Source organism: Aricia agestis, chromosome 18 (assembly GCF_905147365.1).
Source record: "Aricia agestis chromosome 18, ilAriAges1.1, whole genome shotgun sequence".
Classification (NCBI taxonomy): domain Eukaryota; kingdom Metazoa; phylum Arthropoda; class Insecta; order Lepidoptera; family Lycaenidae; genus Aricia; species Aricia agestis.
Window position 1 is genome coordinate 7,243,089 of NC_056423.1, and position 11,196 is coordinate 7,254,284.

The window sequence follows — 11,196 nt, forward strand, 5'->3', positions numbered from 1 at the left end:
GGGAAGGAAATAGGGTAGGGGATTGGGCCTCCGGTAAACTCACTCACTCGGCGAAACACAGCGCAAGCGCTGTTTCACGCCGGTTTTCTGTGAGAACGTGGTATTTCTCCGGTCGAGCCAGCCCATTCGTGCCGAAGCATGGCTATCCCACGTATAGCTATACGCTATAAATTATAATTATTAATCAGTTGTTTAACAATAGTTCTACTCAAAATGACTTGAGCACATCACGCTTTGTTTCGATTTTCGATTAAAAAAAAATATACCTCTGAAAGATAGTTGGTATCACATCACTGTGACGCGTGACGATAACGGAAGAAAGGATAAGCATTACTAATTTGAATTTGATAGAAAGGGATATGACTTATGTCAAATGCTTTCGTCATGGATTCAGTCCAGTGTAATTTGAGCTCTGAATAAATTGATTCTTGACAGTAAAAAAAATATTTTGTATGAAACGCACGAGATGTACATGGGTCACGGATGTGGTCGATACTAAGACAGATTTCGCTATCATTATCTAAAGTAAGACCTATAAGTCTTACATATTGTCTGAAAGTATTCGCCTTGCATTAGGCGTCTAGAGGCTATGTGGTCGCTGCTTTTCGCCCACGAAATACTAATAAAGCCGTTGACAATAATTGTCACTTGCATTAAGGTGCACTGTCACCGGGAGCATTAATTCGACTTTGAGCATTCCATAGCAAATTGACATCACTGTCACGTAGCATTGATGTTACAAGTTATATCAGGATATTACATATTGTACCATTACAAGGTGCGCATTGTAATGCTCGGTTGTCCTCCCTCACTGATGTAATGCTCGACTCTTTTGAAAATTAAGTACCGAACACAATATGCATAAGGTGAGCATTCGGTACTTTTTTTGACACAGTCCTTGCTTAGTTTTTATTATTCGTAGTTTCATAAGGAATATTACGCAAAGGCGAAAGAGCCACGGTGAATAATCCGACCAAAATCCGACATGTTGCAGACTTCATATTATCAGAACATTTATAGAAATGTTGTCAAATGTCGAAGAATTTTTTTTGTTTACTGTCTGTGCTAGTGCTGTCGTCTAGCGTGATAACATTGCAGTAATATACCACATTAAAGCAAGTAGCCATATAAAAGTCAGCGACTTCAAAGTTAAATTAAAACTAGCTGTCATGGCAAACGTTGTTTTGCCATATATATTTTTTTGTATGAAAAATAGATGTTGGCCGATTCTCAGATCTACTCAATATGCTCACAAAATTTCATGAGAATCGGTCAAGCCGTTTTGGAGGAGTATGGCAACGAAAACTGTGACACGAGAATTTTATATATTAGATATATTTACAAAAAACAAAAAATTGTTAATATTTCACGCAATCTCATTTGAATCAACATTGGCTTATTAATTTTTTGGAGCCAATAAAAAGTTGTTTACTTAGGAAACACTTTGAAGTAATCAAAAGTATTTAAACATTATTTTGCTTTGAAAATTGTTTTCTTTATTTGCCTACAATATTTATTTCGTCTAGAAATCTACAAACTTACTGAAATCTTATAATATATAAAATTCTCGTGTCACAATGTAAGTTACCGTAACCTAAACGGCGTTACTGATTTTTGCATATTCAGTAGACGTCTGAGAATCGGCTACTGGCTATTTTTTATATTGATAAGTGCATTTGTTGAATAAATAATAGTAAATTATCACAACTCGAGACTGACGGCGACCATTGTTTGTGCGACGGGATAGCGATGGACGTTGCCATGGTGACATACTTATTTAGTCACTTCCATGTTACTTCAATAAAATAATATGGGCGAAATATGGCAAAACAACATTTGCCGGGGTAGCTAGTGTGTATATTATATTTCTTTATTCCATTTTCCCTAGCCAAGGTGAAAGTTTGCATAGTGAAATTTTATATTCCTTTTGTCAAGGATACGGATAAGGAAATAGGGTACTTTGTATCTACAATAGCCACCCAATATTGTAGAAAGCGAAGAAAATTTCAAGCGAAGTGTGAGAATATACTTAGCCCCTTCCATAGCAGCTCAATGATTGTAATTTCATTTATATTGAATCAAAATAATATTATGACTTTTAAATCAAAACCTATAAAATATTATGTTTACAAACTTTGTATGACACTGACACATGCCTGATGATGACATTTTTTTTTCACAACACTTGACTGTTTGTTTATTCTTTTTTAATTTATTTTCGTGTAATGCCTGTGACATTTATATTGAATTAATTCTTAATAATTTAATGGGTTTAATTAATTTTATGTTTAATGTAATGAGTCTTTTTTTTATATAAGTAATGCCATACAATTTAAAATCATTTTGCACGCCACTTATTAGGCAGAATGTTGGATCTGTTTTAAGTAATATTGTAAGACCTTTTGTACCACATTTATGCAATAAATTATTATTATTCCTAATAAAGATTTGTACGCGTAGTGCAACTACTGAAAGTCTGCTGTCTTAATAAATCATGTGCTTCCTACTTCCTACTTAATATTATAAAGGCGAAAGTTTGTTTGGATGTATGGATGTATGGATGTTTGTTACTGTTTCACGCAAAAACTGCTGAATAACACATAGGCTATAGTTTTATTCGACTTTCAAAATGGGGGAGGTGTTATGTTAGTTTTCTTATGGTCAACGATTACTCGGCCGTTTGTTAACTGATTTTAAAAAAAATTCTTTTGGTATATAGGGTATCATCCCAATTTGGTATTATATTCACAAAAGTGGTGATCTGATGAAGGATCCATAAGTAATCGAGGGAACTCCTCAAAAGTTATAGGGAAACATGTGGCGACTTCGGTTTCGTGAGAAGTATTCTAAGCATATGCTACCAACAAGTAAGATTTTGCACCGAGATATACCTGGTATACCGTGGTTCGGAAGGTGCTGAGGGAACTCCTGATTATTTAAAGATACAAGTTTGGGAGTTTTAGCGTTGTTTTAGGAACGGAAAGCATATGCTACTATGCAAATTACATTCATCATCATCATCACTACCATATTATACCATGCATCGTCCCATGGTTATGACTTATGAGCCTATAACGACCCTGTTATTGGTACCTACTTTTCATAGTCTTTTAGATCGAGACTCGAGTTTGTCAAGCGATAATTATAATAAATCTATACCTACCTAATATTATAAACCTGAAGAGTATGTTTGCTTGAACGCGTTAATCTCAGGAACTACAGGTCCTATTCAAAAACTTATTTCAGAGTTGGATATCACATTTATCGAGTAAGACTATAGGTTATATTATATTATCACGTTAAGACTAATACGACCGAAGAAACTCAGGAAAATGTGGAAAAATGGGGGAAATATTAGAAATTACGAACTACTGGAGCAATTTTTATGGCAATATTTGGCACAGATATAGAGTAGACCAAGTGAAGGGAGTAGGGACATAAGCTATTTTTATGGGAAAATGTACGGATTCCGTAAAATTCCTAATTTACGCGGGCGAAGCCGCGCGGGACATCTAGTTTTCAATATGCCGAATAAAGACAGCAACTGCCTTAGCATGGTGTTGCCCTGTCGATTTTTCGAAGAACAGTAATGACATTGGAAGTGATTGCCAGTGGCAATACCCATGGGTAGCACAATGCTCGGAAAATAGAAATTTAGACATGGATAGAAACTGCCATTACTTTTCTTCAAAGAATCGACTGGGCAACGCCATGCGAAGGCAGCTGCTGTCTTTTTTTTTTTTTTTTTTTTTATGAAATAAGGGGGCAAACGAGCTAACGGGTCACCTGATGGAAAGCAACTTCCGTCGCCCATGGACACTCGCAGCATCAGAAGAGCTGCAAGTGCGTTGCCGGCCTTTTAAGTGGGAACAGGGTAATAGGGGAAGGTAAGGATGGGAAGGGAAGAGAATAGGGGAGGGAAGGGAAGGGAATAGGGTAGGGGATTGGGCCTCCGGTAAACTCACTCACTCGGCGAAACACAGCGCAAGCGCTGTTTCACGCCAGTTTTCTGTGAGAACGTGGTATTTCTCCGGTCGAGCCGGCCCATTCCTGCCGAAGCATGGCTCTCCCACGTATAAACTTTATTTGGCATATTGAAAAAGTCACGTGATTTATTAAGACAGCAGACATTCAATATCATCTGCGTAGCTAGCACGGGGTTTCCCAGTCGATTCTTCGGAAGAAAGTAATGGCAGTTTCTTTCCCATGTCTACATATCTTATTCCCGAGCATGGCACCACCCATCGACTTGAGTTTCAGTGGACAAAGACAAGAAACTCTTTCCATAGCAACCATTATAGCAACGGCAATTATTTATTTTTTGACATTTAGTTTCTTGTTTTTTTTTTTAATTATGGCACCTCGGCTATAAAACCATGGGCAGTGTCGAGTAAATGGCGGCGAATTCAAAAAATCGACGTGTAGCAACCTTGTCTATAGCCGGAATTATAGTTTTGATCTACGATATACGAATAATAAAAACTAGGAACTTTATTATTCGTAGTTTGTAGATCAAAACTATAATTCCGGCTATAGACAGGGTTGCTATACATCAATTTTTTGAATTTGCCGCCATTTACTCGACACTAGCCATGGTTTTATAGCCAAGTGCCATAATTAAAAAAAAAAAGAATCAAGAAACTAAATGTCAAAAGCGGTTTGTCATGCTTGACTTATAGATTTTCAAAAGCGGGAGATATCGAGATACGAAAGAAACTTTTTCTCCAATGTTTTTCCGGTAAAACTGTCAAAATTTACTTTCTTTCGTTTGTCTACGTGCTTGTGCTAGCTATGCTGGTTTTAAAGTGGACAAAGATAAGAAACTCGTTCCATAGAAACGGTGATCGAACCATATATTCTAATACTTTCAGATATCAAAGAAGCGATTGCAATACCTTCAGATGTCAAAGAAATATTTTGTGACATCACTAGCTAGTGATGTCACAAAATATTTCAATGGTATGTCGAGGACTTTCAAGTAATACAGTAGATTATTTCGATAGAAGTAACGTAGGAAGTTTCAAGAAAGTAAGGGTGGGTTGCACCGAGTTATTTTAACCATAACTTTAACTTTACCATAACAAGTAAAAAAGTTTGTAAGTATATTAAATATTTATATTGTATTATATTATATTAATATATATTATATTATTATTTATTGTATGTTAGTAAATTTATTGCTACATTGTTGTTATTTATAGTAACGCGTGCACACTAATTTTTGCGAATTTTATAATCACGCATTCCTATTATATATTCAGGTCTTCTGGAAGACATTCCATTTTTGGAATAAGATGTACCTTTGTACAAAACATATCTTTAGTTTTAAACTGGTTTTTTAACTTTTTTGTGTGTACATAAATTGTAAATAAATAAATAAAAAAAACAAAATGTCAAATGAACTGCCAAATTCCTAGTAAAGGTCCATAATGGACACCATATTTGACGATAAAATTAACCTTAACTATAACTACGCCTCTGGTGCAACCCACCCTTTTTCCCACCACCCACCCGCTGTCAAATGCGAACAAAAATGGTCGTCATGCTTGACTTTCGGTAGCGGACTTTCGATAGCGGGAGAAATCGAGATATGAATGAAACTTTCTTATTTCGAACGCCATGCTGGAAACGGTAGAAAACTGTCAGTTTTTTTGGTAAATCTGCCAAAGTTTAGATTCAATCAATTGAGCCACAGAGGGCGTCAAATTTGAATGGCGGGCGTTCATAGCCCTTATAGACGGTCAATAATATTGCACAATAAAATTAATCGTATAGGGTCCCACTTAGATTTTTAATTGCTTGATATTGCGACACTAAGGGCCTGTTTCACCACTTCCTGATAAGTGATGAATAGGCTATCCACCAATTTACTTGACAGATCAAGTATGCAGAATCTGTCCAAAAAGTTGAGAATAGCCTATTCGGCACTTTATCAGAAAGTGGTGAAACAGGCCCTCAACGTCTCATTAATTTGGCCTCAAAATGCGAAAGTTTCTATCAGTGCGTCACATCTTCATGCATCTTCATGCACAAACCGCTCAACCACATACAGCTCTGTCCACACTGTGCCTTTTTCTGTTCGTCAAGGGCATGCGTTAAAGCGCAGTCAATAGAGCACGTGAAGCATGCCCGCGACGCATGCCTTCTGACCGTATCCAAAACTTTCGCTTTGTTATTAAAATGTCAGTTGGCGTTGCGTTCGATGACGCATTCAATTAGTGAATGCGTCAAGGACCATAACGCCAATATTGTCATTTTTTAAGTTTTGGATGCGGTCAGATGCGTCGCGGGCATGCCTCACGTTCGCTGTTGACTGCGATATAACGCATGCCCTTGACGAACAGAAAAAGTGTGGACAAAGCTATAGATCAAGATCTTGTTCTATGTCTGTGCGCTTAACCGATTTTGTTGAAATTTATTATGGATATTACTTTTAGTCCCGGGAAAGGACATAATATTATTACTATATTTTTTATCTTGGAAATATGTACGTCTCCTGCAGGATCAATGAAATTTGGCACAACGAAATTGCCGGGGTTATGTAATTTAATAAACATACGATTTTTAGGATTGATTTTAAAAACTATTTTAAATTTTGTCAAAGATAAGAGGCTACAGATAATCTCCCAGCCGGTAAGCTGAAAACTACACAGAGTAAAATATATTCAGCATACGTAACTTTTATAAAAGTTGTCTAAATTCCGATCATATATCTTCTTAAAGCCGTGAGGTGACTTCGGAAAAGCAGTATATCTATTTCGGAAACTTTCACATTATGTATTTTTTACGTGTATAAGAAACAGTGTGTGAAAAGAAGATACCTAATAATAGAAAAAAATATATTTATTTCTTTTAAAGGAAATAAGACTTACATCAGTTTAGATCGGCTTTTGAAATATATCGAAAATAATGTCGGTCCAAAAAATAAAAATCCGTTTAAAAAACCATTCCCCAGGTAGTAAACTTTAGGAAAACTTCCAATAAGCGTTTTAATATTTCCAGGAATTAAATTTTTAACATAAACGGTTTTAATTTTTTTTTTAATAAGTGGGATGTTTACGATGGCGTCGGAAATTTGCAACTTATTTAATATCCGTAATTACGAGTAGGAGAGAAGAGTATATGCATTTGCATATTTGCATATTATGTAAATGCATATTATAATGGCACTTTTTAGGCGATAGGTAGCATATTTTGGCTTTTTTTCGTTGATAGTGCATATTTTAGTCGTATTATGGTCTCGTATTCTCCAAACTAGCTATTAAATATACACCAAGGCCACAAAACAGAGGTACTATAGATCAAAATACTTCAAATATGTGATCCCATCCCTATATGAAGACTTCTGCAATACACCGATAGCACAGAATGCATATTAGTACAAGCCGATAGGTACAATGTCTTTCTAGAAACAAATGTTGTCTGTGCATTGTTGGCTTCATTAGAAAAAAATTGAATAGAGTAGGTAATGAACTTCCATGGGCACTAAGATTGAATCAGAAAAATATGTTGGTAGAAAATTATTGGTACTGTATGAGAAGTAAAAAATCGTGGATAATTCCATTAAGGAATGATGAAAATTGGCGCATAATTATTAATTGTATCACCGGTAAACTTTTTAAAAAAATTAATAGATTTTTATAATAAGTGACTTTTGATTGTACATATTTTGTGCATATTTCGGCTATTTTCTGTGCATATTTTCATGCATATTTCGGCATTTTTCATACGGTAGAGTTGTTTAATTGTTATTTTAGGTTTATGGCATTTTGTTTTTATCAAATGTGAAAACTTATGATATAATCAAATCAAATCAAATCATTTAATTCGGGCATCAGAGGCCCATATAACAAATACCTTAAATCTAACATACCTATAATTATATAATAAATACCTTAAAACCAACATACATATTTTATATATACTTAAAAACTAACACTGTCACATTTTGCCGGCGACGTGACTCGCTTCGTTCCGGAGTCTCCCCCGGAACCTCCGATAGATTACATCCATCGGCCAGAACTCCGGCGCCTCGAAAGTCGACAGAAGATTCGTCGGTACTCTCACCACAAAGGAGCCAAAGTTAACCTTGTGGCGAGACTGCAGACGCTCGACCCTCAGGCGCAGTGTCGTCTTCTTATGGATGTAGTCCACGACATCCTGGACCTCCATGGACCAGTGCAGGCGGGATATGTACAGGGGCGTCGCGGGGACCTCGCTCCGCAGACGTAGCTCAGGTACATATGGTGCGGTGCCGCGATGGTTGCGGGCGGCGGGCTTCTTCCTCCTCTCCACCAGTATGAAGCCCTCCTCATCGCACCTCCTGCCTTCGTCCTTGCCAAGCCGAGAAGATTCCACCTTGCGGCTCTTCGTAGCCTTGCAGCTCTCAGTATCGCAACTCTTCGAAGCCTTGCGGCTCTCATTCGCCCCATTAGTTTTCGCCCGCGGGGGAGGTGCGGGGCGACCAGCAACAGTCGCAAAGTTTTTCTGAGTCGCCTGAGGACTCGGGGTCGGCGCAACCGGGAGGGGAGCGGGGGCGGGGGCGGCAGCAGCGGTGTTCGTTGACCCGTCCGATGATAATGCTGACGGGCTAAACGTGCTCGCTTGCGCGCCACGACGAGTAGTGACGAATGCGGCATCAGCATCAGGTGACCTACATATTGAATTACCACTTTTTAATTGCGATAATTCAATACGTAAGTCACTGATCGTAGACTCTGATGCCTGCAATCTACCTCGAACTCCGGCCAGCTCCTCCTTCAGGAACCTGATGTCCTTCAGTAGGCTGACGACGTCGACGTGGTCCAATGTGACGGGCGGCAGCTTGTGGAGCTCCTTTGCCACAAAAGCCGGCACCTCATCAGGATCCGTCTGCTTCAGCAGGCAGATGATGTCCTGCACGCTCCTTTCCGTTCCGTCTCTTCGTCGCGACGGCATATTCGCGCTCTGTCCGAGCGTCTCGTATAGCAGCTGCTTGCCCTTGCAAATCTCCTCGCTGGAGAAGGAGGACTTGCAGATCTGCATGATGCTGACCTCGTCCATAGTGTCGATGGCATGCTGGATAAACGCCAGCAACTCGTTGGCCACGAGCGCCATGGTCACGTGCAGCGGCAATGGCCGCGCGATTCGCAAAAATATTACTTTTGCTGCGTCTGTAACGCGGAGCACGACCGGTCGCTAACTCGACGCATTACACACTGATTATAAGGTTATAAGATTATAAGGTTAACATACTTATTTATTTTGTGATTTTCAAAAAATATATCAGTTGCCACTAAAATGTAAATTGTAATAATCTATTGAATAGTCAATATCAATTTAGAGATAATCCGACTTTAGATGTTGTGTTAATACAAATCGATTTGACATAATGTAACTATAGTTCCTATAGGAAGTTGTCATATTCGTTTTATTGTTATTACCAGCCACCCTAGCATACGCCAACGAGACATCTCGTGGGTATCTCACTCTCGAGCGTAGTAATATTGTCGATATCGATATAATATATCCCTTTTTCGCTAACGTGCATACATCGAGACTCGAGAGATAAATTTCGCGTTCGTATATAGTTCGTTAGTATATAGACAAAAATAGCACATATATAAAAAATATATCTCTAATTTTGACGACAGACGTACGAGAAAAAATGTATGTCATGTTAGGGTCAATAGAGATGAAGAGATAAACCAGTTAACATCGAGAAAACGTGTAGAGTGAGATATCTCGTTGGCGTATGCTAGCGCGGCTGGTATACATCATCATCAGCATCATCACTAAGCATGATCAGACTTTTATAGAATTAAGATCTAGATTTTTATTGAAATTAATTTTCAAAATTACATGTTTAATCAATTTTCATTAAATATTTTAATGTATAATATAAAGTTATGAATACTTTTTTACCAATTAATAAATTACTTAAACATAGAAACGAATATTCTTAAAAATATTATAAATAATATTTTCCAGTTTGTGACTTAATCTAAAAATTAATTAATTGCACCTACTATTGTAACTCCAGTATGTGACCTGTAACACCATCACTACACTACACGCACATCCCTAGCGATTCGTTAATTAACAACCATAGTTGACGAAAAAGTTTACACGCGAGGAAACGACCACCCTGTATACAAGTCAGCGCGCTACTGTCGCTCGCTTTGCGGATTTCATCGTTGTACATTGCTGTGGCAGTCGAGTTTATACATTGCTGAATATTATTCTATTTTACTTCTTGTGCAAATCGTTTAAAAGTAACTAAATAAAAGCTTCATACTGGGTATGCAGACAATAAAGTTTGATGATATTTGTCACTGTAGAAAAGTCAAAATTCGTAAGCAATACAAAACATTGTAGGTATAACTGTATCGTGTGCAAATTAATACTTATCCTAATATAGGCTATATTTTATCACGCTAAGACTAATAGGAGCGAAGAAATAGAGGAAAATGTGGAAAAAACGGGGAAAATAATTATTTGAAAGGGCTAACTTGAATGCGCTAATCATAGGAACTACTGGTCCGATTTGAAAAATTGTTTCAGTGTTAGATAGCCCATTAATTGAGTAAGGCTATTGGATATATTTTATCACGCTGAGAGTAATAGGAGAATGTGGAAAAAACTAGAGAAATTAGTTGAAAGGGCTTATCTCGCGAACTACTGGAGCAATTTTTGTTATTTGACACAGATAAGATGTAGATCACGTGAAGGATTATAGGCTATCGATTTTAATCATTTTTTCAGTGGCTATATATTATTATTTTATATACCTGCGACGCCGGGGCGGGTAGCTAGTTTTATATATATTGCAATGCCTAATAGCACGATGCCTATAAGAATTTTAATATCACTTTCATGCGTCGCTGCGGCGCGCATCGCTTTGACACGCGTTAACGTGTTCTGCACTGACTGGGTTGATTCAGACCGCAACGTGACGCGTAGATGCATTTCTAAATTAGTATGGATTTGACAGATTCGCAAGACGTCTGACGCAATTGAAATCTGTCAAATCCATGCAAATTTACGGCCGTTCCCAATATTTGATCTATGGGCATTTTCAAAAAAACGTGTACCCTTGCAAAAATATGTCTATATTTTTTAAGGTCATTTATTTACCTTTTTTTGAATGTCATATACAAGGAAAAATATTGAACTAATGGAATAAGTTAAAAAGAACGCTGAAAACGTTATATTATT

At 37.5% G+C, this 11,196-nt stretch overlaps 1 protein-coding gene across 2 annotated transcripts in view; it reads right to left on the minus strand.

The window, feature by feature from the left end:
- LOC121736001 (hemicentin-1-like) overlaps positions 1-10,137 on the minus strand; it is a 75,436-nt gene extending 65,299 nt beyond the window's left edge. The window contains exon 1 of one of the 2 annotated variants that reach the window (XM_042127018.1): positions 10,008-10,137. Coding sequence is in view for 1 of the 2 variants with exons in the window: in XM_042127017.1 (XP_041982951.1) it covers positions 10,004-10,041 (38 nt within the window). In the remaining variant the exon portion in view is untranslated. Of the gene's footprint in view, positions 1-10,003 lie in introns of both variants that reach the window. The other variant, XM_042127017.1, reaches the window with a different exon arrangement.
- Between the last annotated feature and the right edge of the window lie 1,059 nt (positions 10,138-11,196).